At 39.4% G+C, this 25,296-nt stretch overlaps 1 protein-coding gene across 1 annotated transcript in view; it reads right to left on the reverse strand.

The window, feature by feature from the left end:
- Positions 1-24,410: 24,410 nt before the first annotated feature.
- Positions 24,411-25,296, reverse strand: part of CDC14A (cell division cycle 14A) — a 165,321-nt gene continuing 164,435 nt past the window's right edge. Inside the window, exon 16 of the mRNA XM_052637186.1 lies at positions 24,411-24,933. Coding sequence (XP_052493146.1) covers positions 24,411-24,933 — 523 coding nt within the window. The remainder of the gene's footprint in view (positions 24,934-25,296) is intronic.

The following is a 25,296-nucleotide window of genomic DNA, read 5'->3' on the forward strand; positions in this document are numbered from 1 at the left end:
TGTAGAGTCTTCTCTTGTGTTGTTGAAAGAGGGGCATTAAGGCTGTGTTTAAATCTGGGCTCTCCCTCTGGCTAGATGTATGACCTCAGACAAGTCATTTCACTTCACCTCTGTTTCAGAATCGACCTAATACCTCTGAGGTTTACATAGTAAGATACCTTATAGATTTACCTATAGATTTATGGCACTTAGCCCATTGTCTGTCTTAATCACTCAAAAAGAATAGCATATTCTTAATATTCCCCCAAGGTTTAACAGCTTTTGCAGGTCTGCACATGACAGCCTGGAAATCTAACTGGGAGAATTTGAGCTGATAAAATATCTTGTTCATAGGTCTTTTCCTTGGAATAGTCTGCCTGGGCAATTTGACTCTCACAAGACCTGATTAGGCTAACTGGGAGGCCAGTGAGCATCTGTAATTCCCTCTGCTCAAGAAGTCTTGTTGCTTTGTTCAGTGTGTTTTAAACTTACCTTCATTTTTTATGTTTTACTATTTTTAAAATCCAGATCTTTTTTGTTTGATTTACTCTTAATTTATTTTGGATTATCCTACCTCATTCTTTTAAACCTTTAGTTCCTTAATGGCATTATTCCACTGCATATTTTATTCTTTTATCTTATTTTAAGCAGGTCAATTTATATAAATCTTTTATCATTTTAATTTTTTACTTATATTAATTATATTTTTATTTAATTTTCAATGTTTTTTATTTCAGTATTTTTTAAATTGCAATATTTTAAAATTATTCTGGTTATTTTTCCGTACTAAGTGAAGTAAGTCAGACAGAGAAAGACAAACATCACATGATGGTCACTTATATGTGGAATCTAAAAAAAATGCTACTAATGAACTTATTTATAAAACAGAAATAGAGTCACAGATGTGGAAAACAAACTTATGGTTGGAGGGGGGAAGCAAGGAGAAGGATAAATTGGGATTGACACATACACACTACTATATTTAAAATAGATAAGTAATATACCTACTATACAGCACAGGTAAGTGTACTCAGTACTTATAATAACCTATATGGGAAAAGAGTCTAAAAGGAGTGGATATAGGTATACCTGATTCACTTTGCTATACAGCAGAAACTAACACAGCATTGTAAATCAACTATACTCCAGTAACAATTTTTAAAAAGAAGGAACAAAAAAATATATTAACTTGTATTTTTATTTCTTTTTGCATATTAAATAATGGGTAAACATTAGGAGAAAAAAATTTTAGACAGTTAATTTCTTAAAACAAAGTAGATTCAGAGAGCGTTTTCTATTCTAGTTTGCCCTGCAAGAGATTAGAATACTGGAGACATTGGCTGCTGGCGTGTCTGCTACAACCAGTAGTGTTTAGTGAAGGCAAGTGGTAGGACTTCCTAATGTCTCCTTTTAAAAACAGAAACCAGAACCCTGGCCCACGTGGAACAGTGAAGACTCAAAAGGATAGGTCCTGTCTCCTGGATCACAACTCATTCCATCCACAAAGAAGTCTTTGGATAACAGAGACTTCAGTTTCACTTCATAAGGTAAGATTAACTGCATGTTAATTTAAGTGGGCTTTAGCTACTACAGATCAGTTGGCTAAGATACAGAGTGTGCAAAATAGGGTTTACATAGCAGGCCTGAGACCAGTGTCCTTAGAAAACCCTGCTCTCAAGGTTGGCCTTGGCTTGCATCTGGGAACTTGACTGGTAAACAGATCCCTGTGCTGTTATCAGACTTCCCTTCATGATAAGGGTGCTTCATTGTCCTTGGACCAGGAAAAGAATAAGGTTTATGCAGCCTGTCCTCCTGCTTTCCTTTGTCGAGTCTGGAATTTTGGTTCATGTTGGTGGTGGCTACTTACATGACTAGCCCCAGTTAAAAAAACCCTTGGGTGCTTAGTATCTAATGAACTTCACTGGTAGACAACACTTCCATGTGTTGCCACCACTTCCATGTGTTGCCACCACTGGTTGCTGGAGCACATCCTGTGTGGCTTTCTGGGAGAGGACTCTTGGAAGCTTGCACATGGTTTCCTCCAGACCTCATTCCCGGCAACTTTGCTCACTTTACTCTGCATCCAACTGGAATAAGATTTAGCTGTCAGTGCAGCCATATGCTGAGTCTTGTGAGTCCTTCTAGCAAATCATCAAACCTGGAGTTGGTCCTGGGGTTGCCAACAAACAGGGCTTCTCCTATCCAGACTGGCTGATAAATAATCTGCCCTTGGCTCAGTTCCTATATTAGTATCTCTTCTCCGGACCAGATGGGTGAACTTTCCTTTTGTGGGTTACCTTAGATGTGAAAAATCCTAACCACCCGTCACTTAGATAGGAATCCTTAATTCAGGATAATTTTCCCCAAGGCTGGACTTTGTGCTAAGTAGCTTCAGTTGTGTCCAACTCTTTGAGACCCTATGGACTGTAGCCCACCAGTCTCCTCTGTCCATGGGGATTCTGCAGGCAAGGATACTGGCGTGGATTGCCATGCCCTCCTCCAGGGCATCTTCCCGGCCTAGGGATTGAACCCGAGTTTCTTAGGTCTCCTGCATTTGTAAGCGGGTTCTCTACCACTAGCGCCACCTGGGAAGCCCAAGATTTGACTTTAAAAGAGATCAAAATATTCTAAAGCCTCAGTTTGTCAGCTTTGTCAATTAGCAATCTTTCTCAGCAGTTCTGCTTGTCATGAGAGCTGCCATTTCAGGGCCAGTACCCATCATGTGGCCTCTGGTACTGTATCTGAGAAAGAGGACGCCAAGGCAGTGCTTGCTCTGTGGTGAGGGGACAGGAGAATCGGGAGCCCAGTGACTCTGGCACCTGCGCTTGATCTATTGAATGGTTTCTAGAGTGTCCTCCTTGGACACAGCACCAGGCCTGTGTCCTTTGGTCACTGAAGGCCTGTGATCTAAGTGGTAAGTTACTGGCAATTCTTTGCAGGAAAAGTCTGCAGTTGACTGCTATATTTGCGAAAGATATGGGTATGAAAAGTGGCCAAGGGAAAAAAGTGAATTTTATATATTTCCTCAAATCAGGAAAACTAGGTATTTCCAATCCTGCTGGTCACCATCAGTAGATGCCGGTTACTTTACAAGCCAAGCTCGAAGAGAAGCTAATTAGTTACATCCTTCTAGAACTGAAAAAAAAAAAGGTCTGGATCCTGGATCTTGCCTCTTGGAGTGTGGGATCTCTCTTAGAATGTCCATGGGATTTTTCAAACAAGAATACTGGAGTGGGTTGCCATTTTCTTCTCCAGGGGATCTTCCCAACCCAGGGATTGAACCTGAGTCTCTTGCATTGCAGGCAGATTCTTTACTAACTGAGGCACCAGGGAAGCCCCCTTAGAATTTGTGCAGTATGGTGCTAAAATTCTACATGCAAGAAACCTAGATTTTAAAAAAATGGGTTTCCTTTCCCCCAGAGGGTTTTTTTTTTTTTTTTTTTTAAGAAGACAGACAAAATTGACTTCTTTAATCTAAAGTCTCTGGGACTCCTGTACCTTTCAAGTTTTACTTTTCAATACAGAAAGGCACATGTTACACTTTATAGCTTAGTCTCCATTAGCTGCCAGTAAAGGGGCTTCCCTGGTGGCTCAGAGGTTAAAGTGTCTGCCTGCAATGCGGGAGACCTGGGTTCGATCCCTGGGTCGGGAAGATCCCCTGGAGAAGGAAAAGCTGTCAGTAAAGGTCAGTAAATACTAGATAGATAGATGATAGATAGACAGATGGAGAAGGCAATGGCACCCCACTCCAGTACTCTTGCCTGGAAAATCCCGTGGATGGGGGAGCCTGGAAGGCTGCAGTCCATGGGGTCCCCAGGAGTCAAACACAACTGAGCGACTTCACTTTCACTTTTCATGTTCATGCATTGGAGAAGGAAATGGCAACCCACTCGTGTTCTTGCCTGGAGAATCCCAGGGACAGGGGAGCCTGGTGGGCTGCCGTCTATGGGGTCGCACAGAGTCGGACATGACTGAAGCAACTTAGCAGCAGCAGCACCAGATAGACAGATAGATAGTTATATGGACTATTATTATACCATTCTGGTCTCTGGTTTCAATTTGCCTTTTGAAATTTCTATTCCATGTACCTGACATAATCATTTTGGGAGATCTGAATATCAAGACTGACAAACTCACTTGAAGATAACCTCATTTGAAAAACATTTAGACTATTGAGGTATGATTGACCTACAGAAAGCTGGACGTATTTAATATACATAATTTGGTGAGTTTGGAAGTATACTTCCATGAAAACATCACCACAATATATGGTATAAACATATCCATCGCCTCTAAAAGTTCCCTCCCATCTTTATCATCATCATTAGTTTTATTTTGTAGGGGTAAGGACACAACATAAGATCTACCTTCTTAGCAAATTAGTCAAACAAATAACAAAGCTTCAATTATGCAAGATAAATGAGTTCTAGAGACCCACTGTACAGCATAGAGCTTATGATTAACAATCATATTATATTAATGTTTTGAGTAAAATAAATCCCACTAAGGAGCCCTGGAGCTGACTAAAGGTGTGCACTTGATGTAATGTGCCCAACCTAAGAGAAGACCCATATTCTATGATGTTTGGGGAGCAGTTCATTTCAGTTTTCAATCTCAGCCTCAGTTGCCTCCAAATTTGCTCTCCGAAGCCCTCTGTTTTTAATCCTCCATGATACGCCTGCTCCAGTCTTTGTGTGTGTGTGTGTGTGCGTGTGTGTGTGTGTGTGCATATGCACGTTCAGTCATCTCTGACTCTTTGCGACTCAATGGAAAACCACCTTAAATCTTTCTGGGAGAGCCATAATATAAATAAACAAAACCCATCCGATAGATCGTTACCCCTGATTCTGAAGTTTAATGTAAATATAAACATTTGCAGCTGGAGTCATTTCCACAGTTAACTCATTTTTCACTTGTGATCCAGCTTCTCAATAAAGCTTTGATCAACTTGATTCAAACCAAACAAGAAATAGCAACTGATGATGAAAGTCATCTTCTTTTTGGTGGTATTCAACTTAAAGCAAGACATGGTGAGTGAAAATGTCAATTAATTTATGTTAAAGTAGGCATGGTGAGTGAAAAGATCAAATAATTTATGTTCATCCATTGAAAACCAATTCAAAATAACTGAATCTTGCATTAAAAGCAATCTTCCAATATAAGTTTCTACTTGCACTAACCAAAAAAGTTTTAAATTCTCTAGAAAATCTATTTTTCTCCTTCTTGAGATGATTATCATAATTCAATCCATAGAGAAGGAACTGGGTGGGAATAAATTAACATTTCAACCCAGCTCAAAATAACTTAATTCAATTATTTTCTACTTTCTCTGCCATGGGTGCCACCTCTATGCAACCTATGTGTAAATAAAAGTTTTCTCTTATGCTGTAAATTGTATCCTGCTGTAATTAGATACCTCTCTAATTAATCTTCTCAGGAGACATGCAGTGAGCAAATTCTTGCTTTGCTCAGTTGTTGCCAAGAGCACTGCAAGGCTTTCACTGGCATCAACTATGCCTTACAAGGGCACTTGGGGAAAGATCAGGCTTTGTACATGACATGAAACACCACGGAGTACTGTTCAGCTTACACACTGAGCTTCTTCCCTTACACACTGAGATTCTTCCTCCCAAAGTAAAAAGTAGAAACTTTTTAACATAGTGTTGGTTTAACACGTCACCAAGGAAAGCATACAAGTGAGAACAGTCTTGAAAATACATTTCTAGAGCTTACTGTTGGTAAACTTATGTTCCCATTGTTATGTAAATCACAGCCAAACCCATAACAGGGTAGCCTCTCCAGGTGTGTGTTGAGATTTAGAAATCATCTGACATCTAAGGTAACAGAACCATGTGAACTCAAGATTTCAATAGGTGAGAAATGTGCTGGAATTAGTTAATTGATTTTTTTCGACTATTTTTTTTTCATAGGCACTAGATCTGTAGAAAAAGATTTTCTGCCCTTCTAGACAAGTTCATGAATTCAGAAGAAATCTCCTTCTCTAAGATGTGGGCTCATGACAACCTTGGTACCCCAACTAGCTGTCTCAGGCAGTGTTGTGAGAACAGCTAATTGGCAGATTCCCAACTCAAGAAGTGAAACTGTCTTCCCACCCACAACCATTCCTATGTGTTCTGAAAATTTTTAAAAGATAAAAGAGAGGAGAAAAACATCAGGAACATCACAACCCAAAGAGATCCAGTTTAATACATAAAATATCTCCAGTAAAGAATGCAGCTTCTTCCTCCCAAGCCAGCTCTTCAGGGCATAGACCCAACAGTGGCAAGGTGTGTGGTATCTGATTCATTTCTAGAATTTCTCCCTTAAGAAAAACACCTATTCTTTCTCAAAAGAAACCTAATGTTTGATAAACATTGATTATTCACAATTCCTGTTGCTCAGTACAGGGCCAACTTAGCACAGCGGTTCTGTGCGGGCATGTTCAGGCGTGTCTGACTCTTTGTGACCCCAAGGACTGTAAACAGCCAGGCTCCTCTCTCCATGATATTTTCCAGGCAACAATACTGGAGTGGGTTGCCATTTCCTCCTCCAGGGGATCTTCCCAACCCAGGGATAGAACCCGCGTCTCCTGAGTCTCCTGCATTGGTAAGCAGATTCTTTACCACTGAGCCACCTGCAAAGCCTATGACCAGTCATAAATTATCAGTTCAGTCGTTCAGTTGTGTCCGACTCTCCGTGACCCCATGAATCGCAGCACGCCAGGCCTCCCTGTCCATCACCAACTGCCGGAGTTCACTCAAACTCATGTCCATGGAGTCGGTGATGCCATCCAGCCATCTTATCCTCTGTCATCCCCTTCTCCTCCTGCCCCCAGTCCCTCCCAGCATCAGGGTCTTTTCCAATGAGTCAACTCTTCACATGAGGTGGCCAAAGTACTGGAGTTTAAGGTTTAGCATCAGTCCTTCCAAAGAAATCCCAGGACTGATCTCCTTCAGAATGGACTGGTTGGATCTCCTTGCAGTCCAAGGGACTCTCAAGAGTCTTCTCCAACACCAAAGTTCAAAAGCATCAATTCTTCGGTGCTCAGCCTTCTTCACAGTCCAACTCTCACATCCATACATGACCACAGGAAAAACCATAGCCTTGACTAGACAGACCTTTGTTGGCAAAGTAATGTCTCTGCTTTTCAATATGCTATCTAGGTTGGTCATAAACTTCCTTCCAAGGAGTAAGCATCTTTTAATTTCATGGCTGCAATCACCATCTGCAGTGATTTTGGAACCCCAAAAAATAGAGTCTGACATTGTTTCCACTGTTTCCCCATCTATTTCCCATGATCAAGCAAGCCCTAAACACTGATCATGAACAGTGTTTTATTAACAAAAAGGAAAATTAAATATACAAGGCTGGATATTATCTGACTCTTGTGAAATTTGAAGTATAAGATTTCTTTGTGCTCACTGTCATATAATTCAGGAATGGCCACAACCTGGAAAGTCAATAAAAATCTGGAATGGAGATTTTTAGAAACTCAAAAGTGAATTAAATGTAGAGTAAATTAAATGTAAAATTATAAAGATACTTCAGTACATTGATAATCCAAATGACAAAAGACAGCGAGAATGTTAATTGCATAAAACTTTTATTATTTATTAGCAGTGTATTCTTCTACACCTTAAAATAGAACAAAATATCTTTTCGAAGGTAAACTATTCATAACAAAATACATGTCAATCTTTATTACTGGAGTAGAATCACTTTGCTATATACTTTCTATATTATACACATATTCTTCTTGATTTGTCTATGTATGTACATGTGTATAAATAATTTTAAGACATACCCATGTAGATACATATGACTAATATACACATATATTATGGAAAATTTACAGTAGTCAATTTTACAATCATTTAGTAGCTGCACACAATTAGTGTTCACAGAACTAAAACTGTCTATATGGTTCCCTTTCCCCCACTTGTCAAATATCATCTGAATTACTTTTCACTGATAATTCTGAAATAATACTATCATTTTCCTATACAATTAACTGATTATTTTTTACAATAACTCATAATAAAATATTTTACTATTTTAGCTTTAGAAAAGGTATACAATTTAATTCCACTTAATTTTTGATTCCTAAAACATACAATTCATTTTTTTCATCAGTTTAGTGCAATTATTTGGTACTGCAGTTTTTGAAGGTTAACGAACCTGAGTCAAACATTCATTTAAATGCCTTTTTTTAAAAGTAAGACACAAACAAGATGTTTTGCTGAAGCATGTATAACAGCCTCAAGGTACCCCCTTCTAATAAATACCTGATAAATAACTCAATGGGTTGAGAGTAAAGCACTTCATACGAATCCACTGGACTGCCTGAGTAGTCCATTCTTGAGCAGCACGGAAGACAATGAGATCTAATACTCCCCAACTCCCCATGGAAAAAAGGTTTACAGGCTTCTGGACCCTAAATGTAAGCTTACACTTACATGAAAGGACTGTGAAGTACCTGGAGTCCCTTCATTTTCATGTTAGGTTTCAGATATGCTAGCTTGTGTGCCAGGGGTTTTGTGATCTGTCTTAAACTTGTTTCCTTTATTAATACAGAAAACTACTTAGCAGCATCCTTTGAATCTTCTTTGCTGATTTAAAACTTGCCAGACCATGTGTGAATACAAGCAAAAACCTCGTACCAAAATCAAAATATTCCAATTGGATTAAGAATTCTTTTGTGAGAAGGAAAGAAGTAAAAGCATTTGGACTGTTGAGTCATTTCATAGAGAAAAATTATGCTTTCAAGGAAAAACATTCAGTGAATTTTGATCTTCAACTGGATGTTAAATTTTGTTAAAATCTCCAAAGATGCAAAACTAAATGGCTCAGCAACAAAAACAAAGGGAAAAGAAATGATCTTAATAAGCCGTATCAAACAATAGTACTCTTGCTAAGAGATAAACCTGGATAAACTTATTAAGTTAGACTGACTTCCCAAAAGAATGAATTGATGTGCCATATTCATAGTGGAAACATACAAATCACTTTCTAAAAACTTTCTCCTTTACTTTTTCTTAATAAAGAGGAATTATTTATTCATTGTAGATAAAACCATACTAAACAAATTCAAAATACAAATTTTTGGTAGGAAACAGCAAGAAAATCTAAGTCAAAATATAGTCTAGTTTTTACATAATTTTATATGTTTATAAATTTATCAAAATATTCTTTTAAAGTTCATAATACATACATAATATAATACTGTACATGTAAATGTAATCACAAATGTATTTCCAAAATACATTAAAAATAACCTTCCAAAATACCAAATTCAACATGAAAACTGTCTTAAAAAGTTGACATCTCCATAAACATAGTTTCAGTGCATTTAGAGTAGTCATTAACCAGAGTTTTCTGGTTACAAGTCTCATGAAGGTCTTATCTGAGTGCTCTCTTTAATTTAAGGTAAAAAGGCAGAGATATCCTTCCAGCAAGCAGTTGTTTTCCCTCTACACTGCTCATCCAGATGAGGAACTGCATGTAAGAGTGGAACAGCTTTCACCGGAGTGGCAAGGCCTTAGTAATGAACATATTCAGACTGAAGGGACTGTGCGGGGAGAGACATAAACTGAGGTTAAGATCCATCACACACAAAATTTCTCCTGCGTCATGCAGCTCTTCCCTTCAACACAAAGCAGTTGGATCTGTTATATAAAGGATATGTGAAACAAACTAAGAAAAATAGAAAAAGATGAGAGAAACAAAGGATTTGCTAAAAATGAGATATTCAATTATTATTCAAGGTAAAGTGATTACAAGAAAACTTTATATTTTAAAAGGCTTACTAATTTAGTACTAGTGAATAAAAATTAAGTATTATTTGGAAATTGATAGGGAGCATTAAACTCACTTCTACCTTTGGACAATACTATTGAATTTTACTCAAAAGCATTAAATGACATTTGAGACTAAATTGAAGATTATTAAAGTATATTTAAGGAATATATATTTTTTATTTCAACACATATCAAATGAAGTTTAATGCTTCTAATGCAGTAGAATTAGCCATCATTTAAAAGTAAGACTCCTTAAGAATGTTCGAATGTTATAAATACCTTATAAATTCTTTCCACTTAGGGGGACACAAAGCACTTCTAGCTTTGAAATTTGATCTTAAGACACAAAAAGCTTTTGTGCAGAAGAGTCTTGCAGTCATAACATAATAAACAGTGGGCAAGTTTCAAAAAAATAAACACAGTTTTTCCCTTATCACATTAGATAACAACATATAAAAGGAGCATGCTTTGGATATGTAATCAGAATGCACTGATAACAGACATAAGCCAGGGAAAGATAGAGAGGTACAGAAAAATCCGCCAACAGTTTTTGAGCATCAAACAGCAGTTAGAAGAAACATAACATTAACAATTTTTGCACAATTCTAATCAAATACCTTAGAAAAACAAAGCTTACTTGATTTGCTACCAAATGCCCTCTTCTCTTCCTCCAATAAATATTTTGCAAATTTATCTGCAGCATTTTATTAATAGGTCATCAGTTCTGAGACCAGTCCATTTTTTGATAGTATAGGTATCAGTAAAAAAAAAAGAAAAGAATATGTTCATTTTGCAAATAATTTATGAAAGGATTCAAACTATCTTTGATTAGCTTCAAAATCCCAGTGAATTTTATATCCTACCAACATCCATTTACTATTGTGCGTAAGAATCTATCAACACCATGAGTCAAAAGTTATGGTCCCTGCCCTCAAAGGGCAAAAGACCACACTGCCACACAGACATAAAGTGAAAAGACAAATGTGCCAACATTAAGCAATAATACACACAGAGTAAGAGTAACACTGTTCAGAAGCAAAGGATTAGGCAAGGAGTGGAAAGGGAAGGTTGAGTAGAGGGTAGGTGTGTTCTCAGGCTGCAAGTTTCAAAGAGGTTAAAGGTCAAGAGCATTAGGAAAAAGGCTTGGCAAAATGACTAAAGGATGTAGTTTATGTAAAGGCTTCAAAACAGGAGAGATGATCGAGACTTAGGGTACTATATTGTAAATACATCTGAATTTAGAGAATAAAAGAGAAAGTCCAGTGAAACTGGTCCAATGCCTTGAAGCCCATTTAACTTGTGAGACAACAGCTGCCAACCTACGTTTAGAGCTTAAAAGTGGACTATCATTTTTCTAGGTGCTTTATCCCAGTTTCTTCTGAAATCTGGCCAGTAGGCCGTGAGGGCAGAGCCACAAGGTGTTTGTAGCTGCAAAAATGCCACATATGCAGGTTATACATAGGCCAATGTTTTCTTGGCAATATTGTAACTTTCACTTTTGTTCTAACTAGAAAAGTTACTCATGTTATCACCAGCAGAAATTATAAAGCTCCTGTGATTGCTTGAAAATTTACAACAAAGTTGTTTTTGCAAGTATCTTAAAGTTTTATCAACTCTCAATAAATAGAGATACAGCAAATGAACAGATGCTAGACAAGTGACCTTTGTGAAACTAACTTTCTTCCAGGGCAAAGTGTTTTATACATGCATCAATATATACATAAAAATATGTCTGTACATATATTTACATGATTTATGGAATCATGATATACACTGAACTGAAAAATGGAAACATTTCCCAGAATATTAAGGATTTCAATCATTCACGTGAAGTATATATTCATTAGTCTTCTGTCATGCTGGTTAATTCATTCAACAATGACTGAATATCTGTAGTATGAACACATTAGGTACTGTGGGATAAAAATATGATACCAAAGTTCTCAAAACCAAACCAAACATATTCCATGGTTTCTTTATATGGTGTAAATAAAGTTAAAAAAAAGAGAGATCTGTAAAACAGGTTTAGCACATTATTCTGACATCAATGTTTTGTAACAAATTAACTCCTCTTCATTTTCAGTCTAAAACGAAAATCTTAATGGAAGTGGACTTAGGGAAGGAAGAGAACTGTTAAAATCTACATGACCTATCCACTTGAAAAAAGTATAACTAGTATTTCAAGGCCTGTTAACTGGGGGGACAAGAGTGACAATGACATTTAGATTTCAAGCACTACATGTTTATATGATGAGGTTGTATTCAGGGTATCTGGTTCATTTGTTTTCTAAATGTACATGTATCCTAAAGCTATTAATGTTCCAGAAAACACAATAGCCAGTTATTAGCATTTTTAATTTTTACAGTAAAAATGTAAATGCATCATGTACTGTATAAACAATATCATTATTGATTTTATTGTTCAAAAGATAGACTAATTGAAGTACAACTAACTGGAATTCTTGATAAATTAGATATGCTACAGGTCAATTATTCTGTAAAAGATACTTATTGAGTACTTTCTACATACTAGGTACAATTCTAAACATCTTATGTGTGTTAGCTCATTAAATGCTCCGAACAGCTCATTTTAGAGATGGGGAAACTGAGGAACAAAACATTAAAGCAACTTGCCTAAGATCATGCAACTAGGAAGGAATTTGAACTCCAGCAGTCTGGCTACAAAGCCCAAAGTCTATGCTTCCACAATATAATGCCTCAAGACACTTTAAGCATTTGTCCTGTGATTCAGTCCTTATCAACTGAACATTCTCTATCACCTGACACAGACAAAAAATGAGTAGGGTATGAGCCTGAGCAAGCAAAGAAATATTATCAGACCAAAGAGAATATACTATTTATTACTGTAAATAAGATTTTTTAATGATTTTCCATAGGACTGAACCCAAAAGAATTCTCAGTAATAGTCCATAAAGAAATTTTATTAGAACGCCCATGTTTAAATATTCTGATTAAAGTTTTAATTCGGCCTTGCCAATTTTTATCATTACCATAAGGATACCTAATCAATCTGAAATACAAAAACAACAAAAAATCGTCAGCAAAGACAAAGAAATGATTACAAAGGAAGGGAGACCTGAGGTGTAAATATTATTTTACAAAGTAGCACTTATTTAAATAACCAAGAGATTTTAATTTCTCATATAGAAAATTCAAGTTCATGTGCCCATTGAGTTCAATAGGGTTTAGTGAGTTAAGACTAGATCAAGTTTAGCATGATTATATAGTATTTTTACAGTATGAATACCGTAAATGAATAATATAGCAATATCCAGCCTGCAAATGAAGGATAAAATTACCTTACATTGCAGCCCCCCAAATTTTTATGTCAAAATATAAGCTTCCATCAAGAATTCTTGCTCTGAAAGCAGTTGGATTTGACACAAAACATAGTGTTAGGTAAGGAGATCAAGACAATTTGTTCTGTTCTGGAAATGTGCTACTAATCTGTTTTGGCAGATGTAGGTAGTGACTTTTAAAAATTTAGCTACTCTGGAGGAGTTTCTTTTTTAAACAGCCCAGTTATCTAATCATGGTAGAAAAATATCTAATAATTATAGATATAAATACTATACAAATAGTTAACAAATAAAACTATAAATTGACTATCGAAAACAGCAAAACATAACAAATAATTAAAGTTAAGGTCTTTGCCAGCAAAACAGTGCAATAATGTCTTAAGGTTCAAACAACTTGAACCAAAGGACCCTATGATATGGTGTAGGTCAAAATCGCCACGTGCTTTTGCCACACTTCTTTCTTGCATTTCCCCATTTTCCCAAGTCCCTTACGGAAGAAAAAAATAATCTACCAGTTACCCTTGTTGGAGTTCTAACTACCCAGGCAAAAGCACCTACAAGGAAAAAAGTGATTTCACACTTTGCCATACATCTGAAACTAATACAATATTGTATCAATAAATCAACTATACTCAATTTTTAAAAAGTGATTTGTTTTCATGGTATCATTGATAATTAAAAGAAAAAATACATTTGGCAATATGGTTTCATATATGTAAGTCCAGTATTTTAAGATTTAGTGAACAAATGAGGAAAAAAATAAACACTGGGTAAAAATAAGTTTATCTATAACTGCCCCTACACTCCTGGGCTTTTTATGGCTTTGCAATGGAGTTTCCAGTTGTAGTGCTTGTAAATTAGCAACACACAAAATGTATGCATTGATACATATTTCCACAAACGTGATTTCACACACTAGCAGCAGAAGCACAGCTGAATAATGTTTTATTGGCATCATATTAACACAAAAAGGCTATGCTCTGTGATAAAATCAGCTTTGAAAGAAGTGTAAGCATTTTTCTATAGTGCTCTCTAAGCACGTCAGGGACCCAAAGATTTAACAATCTGATTTTGGTTAACTAAAATGCTATATAACTATTCTTTCACCTTCCTACATAACTTTTAATAGATTCTTTTTTCTGGAGGAACTTAATATGTGCTCTTCAACAATCATAAAGAGCTCAATTGTTAGGTGACAGATTGTTGACACCCAACTTGACTCAGCCAACCATCGCATGAGTTTTCAGTTCATCTGAACACCAAAATTATATTGATGCAAGCTTGGTTAAAATGTATTTTCTCTTATTTTAGTAAAGTCACATTTCTAGAAAAAAAATAAACTCTCAGATTACTGTGTATTAAAGCTAACACTGAAACATTGTTTGCTTGCTATTAGTGCTTCCTGGGCTTGCAATAATAATGGGCCCCTAATTAGCCCTCTGCTTAACATGTGTGAACCTAGATATGCTAACCAATGTTTAGTTCAATAAACATTTATTAGGCGCTTTCTATACTTTGGAACCTGAGAAAACAAAGATGCCTCTGAGAAGCTTTAAAGCCAGCAGAAGAGAGAGAGAATCATATACAGCTGATTCTCTCGGGAACCCCGGGGCAAGGGCTGGATAGGGGGTTGTGAACAAAATCCTATAAGAGATGAAAAGGTATTCTGCCTGAATATCTGGGTCACAAATGCCTTATCAAAAAGAAAACCAGTGAGCCAGGCCAGGAAATATATAACCAAGCAGAGACAGGTGGAAAAGCAGAGTAAACCACCTGTGCTAGGACTCGGCAGGAGGCAGAGCTTGAGTCAGGATTCTGGCTGGAGTTGCTGAAGAAGAGCCGGTGGGAAGGCACGTGGACTGATGGAGAAGGGCCCTGAAGGCAGACCAGGGGTCCAGATCAGACTCTGTGTGTGAAGTGGAGATAGTGAATGATTCTGAACACAGGAATAGTTTGATCAGCTTGTCTCAGAAATCTAGCACAGCAGCAAAATAGAGGAAGGAAATTTAAAGGGCCATTTCAATAGTCCATGGAGACCTTGATGAAGGCAGCAGTGCTGACAATGGACAACAAAATACAGATATTTCAAGGGAAAACTGCTAGGACTTAGTGGCTGGACGTGGCTGAGGGAAAGGCAGAAGCAGCGTCAAAGACAATTTCAGATTTCTAGCTCGGATGACTGGATATACAAAGATACAATCAGTTAGCCAGGAAACAAGAGGAGGAGAGGACCAATGAAGGAGCACGTATTCTCCTCTAGTACTGCCCAAGGGAAGGTAGAAATGTAAGTCCAATGCTCAGGACACGATTACCCACACACAGAAGTGGACCAAGGTCAGAGACGGGAAAAATCATAAAGGGGCAGGTGGACAAACAGGTACCTATTTAATAGGAAGGGGAGGAGAAACAGGAAAATAATATTCCAAAACTCAAAATGGACCAAAATAATAGGAGAAAAGCGTGGTCAATACTGTCAAATGCTGCACAAAGACAAAGAAGAATGAAAACTGACAAGAGGTCATCAGATCTGGTTTAAAGAAGTCAGTGGCAGCCAGTGGAGAAGACTCACACAAGGGGTGGGGGGGTGGGGGGTGGGGCGGGGCAGGGAGGAGGCGTGCACATGCCTTTCTTGTCCAAGTCTGGCCACAAAGGAGACACTATGAGAGGTGGCAGAACTGAGGGAAGCAATCGGTAAGACCGGCCTGTAACTGATTGCAGGTGAAGAGACAGGCAAACAGGGTGTAAGAGACTGGAGACATAAGAGAGCAAGGCTATACACAGGCCAACTCCCAGAAACAGTCTGCAAAGAATAGTTCGGGTTCGTGGAGTTACCACTGAAAAAGAGTAGAGCTTCCGTTTTTGAAAAGGAATAAAAGGACAAGTCAAATGCAGATATACTTTGAGGTAGTAAAGAGAACAGTTAAGGAGAATTATTCCTGAAAAATTATATGTTCTCAGCCTCTGGAGGTTGGAGGATTTGTGCTGATGAGGAATGTGAAAAAGTTTTGGAGTAGTCAATGACTCATTGGAAAAGACCCTGATGCTGGGAAAGATTGAAGGCAGGAGAAGGGGACGACAGAACAAGACAATTGGATGGCATCACCGGCTCAGTGGACATGAGTTTGAGCAAACTCTGGGAGACAGAGGACAAGGAAGCCTGGTGTGCTGCGGTCCATGAGGCCCCAAAGAGTCGGACACAACTCAGCGACAGAACAACAAATGCAGGGAAGAGAAAGGAAGTCAAGGCAGGCCAAGTGAACTCATCGTGAGCACCGAAGGGTCTGGGTAAACTAGAAATTTATTTGAAATGGAATCAGTTGACAGTCATGAGATTTTCTCCAGCACAGCTCAGAAGAGACTATAAGCAAACAGGAGATGGTTGAACCGATCTAATTTTGGAGGCTAGTGATGACGTGGCTACAGAAAAAAAGTTCAAGCGGAAAAGGTTTGATCCCTGGTCAGGGAGCTAGGATACCTTGCAGCCCAAAATCCAAAACATAAAACAGAAACAAGTCAATAGAGATTTTTTAAATGGTCCACATAAAAAAATCTTTAAAAAAAAAAAAAGGTAAAGCCAAACTCCTCAATATGATGGTATTAGGAAGTAGAGCTTTGGGGAGGTAATTAGGTCATGAGAACAGAGACTTCATGAATGAGACTGGCGTTCTTATAAAAGGGACTCAGAGAGCTTCGTCACCCTCTTACAGTTACGTGAGGATACAATGAGAAGATGACAGTCTGCAGCCCAAAAGAGAATACTCACCTGAACCTGAACACACTGGCCCCCAATCTCTGACTTTCAGCCTCCAGAACTGTGATAAATAGACTTGTTGTTTATAGACTGCTGCTGCTGCTGCAGCTGAGTTGCTTCAATCGTGTCCGACTCTGTGCGACCCCATAGACGGCAGCCCACCAGGCTCCCCCGTCCCTGGGATTCTCCAGGCAAGAACACTGGAGTGGGTTGCCATTTCCTTCTCCAACGCATGAAAGTGAAAAGTGAAAGTGAAGTCACTCACTCGTGTCCGACTCTTAGCAACCCCATGACTGCAGCCTACCAGGCTCCTCCGTCCATGGGATTTTCCAGGCAAGAGTACTGGAGTGGGGTGCCATTGCCTTCTCCATATAGACTGCTAGTCTAGGGTATTTTATTATAGCAGCTGAGCTAACATACTATTTTTTTATATCCTTTCTTTCCACTCTAATAACCTTCAATCAGAGAATGAACCTGAGGATACCAAAGCCCACACAGATGATGACCTCATTAATATCAGAAGGCTCACAATGGTCTGCAAATAGTGTGTGTATCTAAATAACATCTATGCACATTTAAAGGCATTATTGGGACCATGCTGACCTCAGAACAAATCAATGCTTTGTCAACTGACATTTCCAAGTCTCCTGGGAAGGGAATAGAAGAATACCAATGCTCAAAGAAGGCCGAAGATGTGGCTCAATACTGAGACCGAGCTCAAGATCTCGACAGTATTAGTACTTCTTGGCTGAAAAACTGCATCAAGTTTAAGGCAATGCCACAGGTGAATGAACCAGAGCCGGTTACACAGAGTGAAGTCAGTCAGAAAGAGAAAAACAAATACATATATTAATGCATATATATGGAATCTAGAAAAATGGTACTGATGAATCGATTTGCAGGGCAGGACTGAAGATGCAGACGTGGAGAACGGGCTTGTGGACACAGCAGGGGAAGGAGCGGGTGGGATGAAGGGAGAGCAGCAGTACTGACAGATATACGCCGCCATGGGTAAAACAGAGCCAGCAGCAAACAGCTGCATAGCACAGGGGGCTGAGCTGGGCGCTCTGTGACAACACAGCAGGGTGGGATAGGGAGGAGGGGCAGGGAGGCTCAAGACAGCGAGGACACATGTATACTTGTAGCTGATTAACCTTGTTGTACAGCAGAAACTAACACAACATTGTCAAGCAATCAGCCTCTAATTTAAAATGTTTTTAAAAGACTGAGTTAGGAAAACCATCGGCAAGGCTAACACAACAAAGAAGATGAGGAAGCAACAGAATAGAGAAGAACGGGAAAATTCCAAGAGACAGTGAATGACCATGACATAATCTGAAGCATCACCAAGAGACTGATCTTAAAATGTTGGAAGATCAGCACGTAAGTAAATAACAAAGCTTAGTGTCAGCTACTACTTAATAAAAATTTTAGAAGTCATAAAAAAGATTTTAATAGGCGAAACCCAAAGCAGCTTTCAAAAGAACCTTATTGTAGGACTACTTATCTCACGTTTATATATTCTAGAAGTCGATACAATAAAAGCTTGTAATAAAAGGCCGTTCTCATAAAGCAAAAATTAATGTAACCCCTGACACAGAAGTGATAAAAAAATTTTGTTGCCAACATGAATATATATATTTTTATTAGAAAACATTATTTTACAACTCCTCATGCTCAAGTATTATTAAAAAATGTTTCCTAAAGACCGTAATTTTTCCTCAGGTAGGTAAGTATCCATTTATAAAAATAAATATACCATTTAAAATTCATAATAAAAATGTTAGTTGTTGGTCATATATTATTTAATGTATCTGTACTATAGGGCACTGAAATGCAGGTCATTATGAAAAGCATAGAATATACCCAAGGACAATTGTTGAAGTGCGGACTGGGGACAGCAGACAGGGCTCAAACTGGGCTCCTGCCTTCAGGGTTTCTACCAAGAGCTCCCATCCCCATGATTGCCAGGATTATCTTCATCAAATCAGATCTGATCAAGTCACTCCTGCTAACGCAGTTCCAGTAGCTCAAAATGCATCTCCTAGTTGGGCTTCAGCTTACTTTTCCAGCCTGATTTTAGGTAACCACCTAAAGCTTCAGCTGCACTTGAACACTCATTGCTCTTAAAACAATTATAGCTACAATTATTGAGCATTATGTATATGCACTGCATAAACTACTTCAGATGACTTATCTCAATTAATGATCACCCTATTACAAAGATTATCATTACCACATTAGCTTTAAGGCCTCACAGGCACACAAACCCCTTTCAAAGCACAGTCATATGTCTATAAAATTTACAAAAATAGTTTGTACTCTTTATCTTAAATAGGTCCCAACAAATTGTTTAAGTTTTAGGATGCACAAAACCTAGTTATGCTCCTGATTATTATTATTCCCATTTACTGAGGCTCAGAGAGGTTAAGTAACTTGCCAAAAGTGAAAGTGTAGTCGCTCAGTCGTGTCCAACTCTTTGCGACCCCATGGACTGTAGCCTACCAGGCTCCTCCCTCCATGGGATTCTCCAGGCAAGAGTACTGGAGTGGGTTGCCATTTCCCTCTCCAGGGGATCTTCCCAACACAGGGATAGAACCCGGGTCTCCTGCATTCCAGGCAGACACTTTAACCTCTGAGCCACCAGGGAAGTACTTGCCGAAAGGAAATGGTAGAGACAAGATTTGAACCCAGGTCTACTTGTCTTTAGAACCTAAGAACTACAGTACTAAGGTTCTATCTCTGTTCTTGTAGTTCCCATTGCCTGAAATGACCATTCCTCCTCTTCATATTTTCATCACTAGATTCCTAGAAGGCTCTTATTCATCTTCCAAAGCCCAACTAAAATGTTACCCCTTCGTTACAGCACTTCCTAACCCTTCTTGAAAAAAAGAGATATCCTTTAGATATCCTTCTATTTTAAACACCTATATATATATGATATGAAATAATTCTTTTTAAATGCTTTTTTGTAGTCAAAGTGATCTAGGTGCAAATTATGGCTCTGCAACATATTTGTGGTACAACCTAGGGCAAAATATTTAAACTCTCAAACCCTCAAGGTATTTATCTTTAAAATGGAAGCAATAATTCTTAGCATAATCATTCATTTAAATATCTAAACATCCATAATATTCAGGAAGTACTTGATGAGCGCCTACTGTAAGCAAGGCACAGAGCATAAAAGAGTAAAAAACAAAGATACCGTCCCTGCTCTCACAAAGTTTACAGTCTAGTGGAGCATACAGATAAGTGGACAGATAATTAAAATGCAAAGTGAGAGTCTGAGTATCACAATCAAGACCAAGGCAGGGTGTACAAGGGCTTACGGGGGAAACACGGTGACCTAACCTACACTTGCAGGGTCAGGCAAGGACAAGGCAGATGACTAGCAATTCAGTGGTAAGTCTCTTAAAAATAACATAGAGCAAATATTCAAGACAGATACCTCAAGTAATTTCAATTTAATAAAATACTTCCACCCCACCCACACCATAATCACACGTCCTTCAACTCTTTTAAGATTTGAAAACTCCTCTGAATGTCAAGGAGGGAAAACTGATTTTTTTACAGTAAGTGGGTCAACCCAAATGAAACTTGGTGCATTGTGCTGGTCAGTAGAAACCTCAAGACGAACAGAACAGGCCAAATAAATAAAAATAAAATCTGCTTCTCAGAATTCTGTCACAACCATAAGGATTCCTTAACATTTGTTCTTGTTTTCTGTGTTAAAGCATTTAATGACAGAACAAGGAAATCATTTCCACGTTTTTCTGGGGGCTGAACTGCTGCACAAAGTGAGAAGCAATTGCAGCTTTCAAAAGAGATGCTAATTGCAGCTTTTAAAATATTAGACGCCCTCTAAATACCCGGCAACCCCCGTTCCCTAGGAGTTTCTGGGTCTTTCTTAAAGGTGGGGGGAGGAAACTGCAATCTAGATTTCATTTCCTACCTGAGGATTTAAAAACATTTTTTTGCTGAGTGATATAGTCCTATGCCTTACATCTTCAAAAGCACTGGAAAGAAAGACCATCTTATTTAGACAAGAAACCTGTAACAATTACAAAAGCTGCACTGAAACAATAAAGGGAAAACACTCAACCTCCTATTTTATTCTGCATAAAATGGGAATTTCCATCTTAATTTAGACTTTCTGCCAGCGAGCCAGCAGGGGTAGGGAGGGCTTGGAGCCCTCCCTCTCACAGAGGTTTTCTAGGCAAAGATGAAGGAAGGAAAATCGGCTCTAAGACACCTACTGAGGGTGAGAGGGAGGAAAATGTTGTCCTGCTGGCAATTCTATTTATAAATGCTTTTCTTTACAATAAGGTGACAAATTTAAGAAGAAGAAAAGGTAAGAGGTAGCAGCTGCCAACACAGAGTATTACTTTCATTATTTCATTATTGGAAAATCACTCTATTCGGGCCAGGAGAGGGATGAGGCACAGGAGGAGAGGTGAAGAAAAATAACAAAATATGGAATGAAGACAAAATTAAGTTATATAGACAGAGTGGCTCGAGGGACCAACGTGGGAGCTAGGCAGTCCCCACACTGCCAACAGAAAAGAGGAGAACAGATCCAGAACAAGCAGAATGGTATTCTCATCAAACTACCAATGCTTGTATTGCTACGTATTCAGCTATCTGCCAATTAGGTATTCCTAATTGAATACCAAGCTGAATGCCAAGCTAAGCATTCATCTATAAATGTGGATTACAGTTAAGTCCCCTACATATGAATCTTCAAGTTCCGAACTTTCAAAGACGCAAATGTGCGTTAGCATGTCCAATCACATAAGTTAGTTCACGTGTCTGGCGCATATTGTCCCATGCATGCATCTTCTACAAGGGGTTGTACTTTCAAGTACTTTACTGAACAGGACTGTATAGGGTACAGTAGTACAGTATCTTTATTTCAAGCCGAGGATGCCCAGAAGCAAGCATAAAAGCAGCGGTGATGTAGCTAGTACTGCTAAGAAGCACCAGGACTTGGAGGCCCAGAGAAAGGACAAAGAGAGACAAGAGGAAGAAGTAATTGAAGAACCGAAGAGATTCACGATGCAGGAAAAGGCAAGGAGATTTTCTTTGAGGAGGCACTGTTAGTTTTTGAGGCCAGGACCCAACCTACAACAGTACAGGAAGGTTGCATCAGCCCTTCAGAATGCAGTCTAGTGCCGCCGTGTCATCTATGACGAGACAAAAAGAGCTACTACACACATCACTGGATTGTTTTTTCAAGAAAGCAGATAGAATTGAATCCAACAAGGAAACAGAACCTGTGCCATCAGCGCAAAGGTGTGAGTGAAACTGCATCTCGCCCTCTGTCTTCTGTTGCTGATTATCTTTCGAGTCTTCCATCTCCCATCTCTCCCTCCTCAGTCAGTAATTCCTACTGCCTGTTTACTTGATGCCTGTATACCAGCGGTACTGTTGTACTGTACTACTGTACTTGCAAGATATGGTGCTGTAAAATGGAAACTGTTTTATCTTTTGTGTTTGTTTCTTATGTTTGTGTGAAAAGTATTATAAACTATTACAGTACAGTACTAGAGAGCTGATTGCATTATCCATAGTTGGGCACCTAAGCTAACTTTGTTGTACTTAGGAGCAAACTGGACTTGTGAATGCACTCTCAGAAGGAACTAGTTCTTATGTAGGGGACTTACTGTTCACGAAACCTTTAGCCACAGAATCTGCAAGATATTCATGTAATTATCTTCATGTGTAACACTTTTGCTGAAAATGGAAAGATTCATACTCTGGTCTAAAAAAGAGGCTGACCCATAATCAGTATATGAAAATATCGACTGAACTCAATTCCTGTTCTGAAGTACATAACTTGTAAACCTAGTTATGAAAATGTAAATACACTTCATTGTCCATCTAATCCCAGTTATAAGGATTTAAGTTTTATTGATACATGGGTACCCATAACTTAGTGGGATTAGAGTCAAATTAAGGGATAGGGTCAGCTGAGGCTATAGTCTATATAGGAATCTAAAGTTGAAAAACATCATTGGGAATAAAATCAGGTGGGGAGAATCATATGTGCCAGAAAGGACTGTGGGTGTACAGAGTGGGAAAAAAACCTTTGAAAAGAGGCCTGAGATAGGGATGGGAGTAGTAATGAGTCCAACACACACACACACACACACACACACACACTGCATCTTCACATTAGAAAAGTGGTTTCTAAACTGCCATATAAGGAAAGTGGATCTCTGTAGCTAATACCGTGGGGTATGGGTTTTCACAAAAGGCCCTAAGAGGCCCACTGCTGCCCGCATGTCTCCTCCTCTTCCCTCCCCTGCAAAGATCCACCTCCCCCAGGATAACGTCACTTCAGGCATGTCTGATTCTTTGAGACCCCATGAACTGTAGTCTGCGCCAGGCTCTTCGGTCCATGGGATTCTCTAGGCAACAATACTGGAGTGGGTTGCCATGCCCTCCTCCAGGGGATCTTCCTGACCCAGGGATCCAGCCCACATCTCTTATGTCTCCTGCATTGGCAGGTGGGATCTTTACCACTAACGCCACCTGGGAAGCCCCTTCCCAGGGTAATAAAGGCTAAGGAAGTGTCTGAAGAACAGTGGGCATGAGGGGCACAGGACCACAGCCTTCCCAGAACACTAGGGGCTTGCTTGTGCCTGAGTCGAGGCAAGGTGGCATTCTAATACTGATTGACACTGCCTTGTGTGGGATCTATTTCTCCTTCCTATTTTGTCCTCATTCTCTTGAATCAAAACTTGCATTCCCGTACATCTCAATTCCCTTTGAAGCAATCAACATATGTGATTAAAGTGATTCTTGACAGGGGGGGTGAATCAACAAAATTTTACTTAACTCAGGGAATTGGTGATGGACAGGGAGGCGTGGCGTGCTGCAATTCATGGGGTCGCAAAGAGTCGGACACAACTGAGCGACTGACCTGAACAGGATTACTGGTTAAAAATTGGGCTTGGGGACCGAAATGAAGAACTCATGGGTGAAATGTGTATGGAGAGCCTCATCCTGTCTCTAGAAGAGTGAGAGCTCATTTTAAACATCTTCCTGTTACCCTGCCTTCCCCTCTCCTACATCCCAGGTACCTACCCATAAGCCTTCCTTATCAACACTCTCCATTTGCCATTTAATCAATTCTGGGTCAGTTTCCTGCCAGAAGGTGACATAGTCAAAGGCTTAAATGGTTACTTCTGAGAAGCCGCTGCTCATCAGCACCTTATATGTTTAAATACTCCAAATTCAGTGATATACAATGTAGAAAAAGCCGGGATACCACCACAACCACAGCAGATGCTGCCCGTCATATGACTCAGCCCCTGACCTTGCATCCTATACTCAGAGTGATTGGAGAATGAGACTGAAAAGTAACTGAAGTCAACAGGGTCCACGATAAAGGGAGTGAAAGCTGCTTCCTTTCCTAGAGACATCACGCACAAAGGAGAGGGAAGAGGAGAAGAAAAAGGAGGAGGAAAGAAAACCAGGTTGAAACTTGGCATTTACTTGAAGAGGAGCCAGCGGAATGTGTGTGCAGAGACAGTTTCATCGCACAGAGGGGGGCATAGATCAGAAGGCTTCCTTGGCGCTATTAAATTTCTTTGGTGGCAGCCTTGGCTGGGAGGGCAAGGCACAAAAGTTGAGCTCAGGGTTCTGAGGGCCAAGAGGGGGGGTCTGCAAACTTGCAGTCCCAGCCAAGGCACAGAAGTCACGTTCAGGTTTCTGAGGGCCAAGAGGTGGTGTCTGCGAACTTACAGGGATTGATCGGCTCAGGAATCTTGCTGAGGAGGAAGACAGGCCAGTGTAGGAGGGCCGCAGGGCGGTGGAGTGCTCCTCGGTGGTCTTAGCGCCGTGGGGGCCCGGCTGACTGCTTGGGGCACCCCCACTGCTGCTGCTACTTCGGCTGTACTGGTTGTTGTTGAGCTCAGGGTAATTTCTGGCAGGTGGCTGGGAGCTGCCGTTCAAGAGGTTGGTGAACGGGTTGGCGATGAAACCCATCTTGGAGGGTGATGTGGTCCTTTTGTTCTCTGGATCGTCGGCTGCAGCATTCAAGTTCCCTAGAGAACTGGCTAGCCGGGAGTTTATGGAAAAGCTGAATGAAAAACACAGGTGGGGGCGGGGAGGACACAGACAGCCATGTATACTCATGCAGCGTTCATGTTTGTAAAACACATTAATCAGGACAGTAGGGGAAGGTGATGCAGACAGTTCGGATCAACGCAAATGGTGACAGAATAGTTCTTGGTGATCTTATAATATGTGGCCTTTAGTTATACGTGGCAACTTCCTCTGTCAAAATCAGCTAAGACTCTACACCAGGCTCACTTTGACCAGAGATCCTGAAATAGGATATGTGGGGGTGCTGTTTGCCCTGAGACAGGAAGTAAATGATAAGACTGTGTAAGGGGAGAGCACAGAGCAGCCCTAAGTACAAGATGTAACTTCTATTAATACA

Source organism: Budorcas taxicolor, chromosome 3, assembly GCF_023091745.1.
Source record: "Budorcas taxicolor isolate Tak-1 chromosome 3, Takin1.1, whole genome shotgun sequence".
In the NCBI taxonomy this organism is placed as follows: Eukaryota; Metazoa; Chordata; class Mammalia; order Artiodactyla; family Bovidae; genus Budorcas; species Budorcas taxicolor.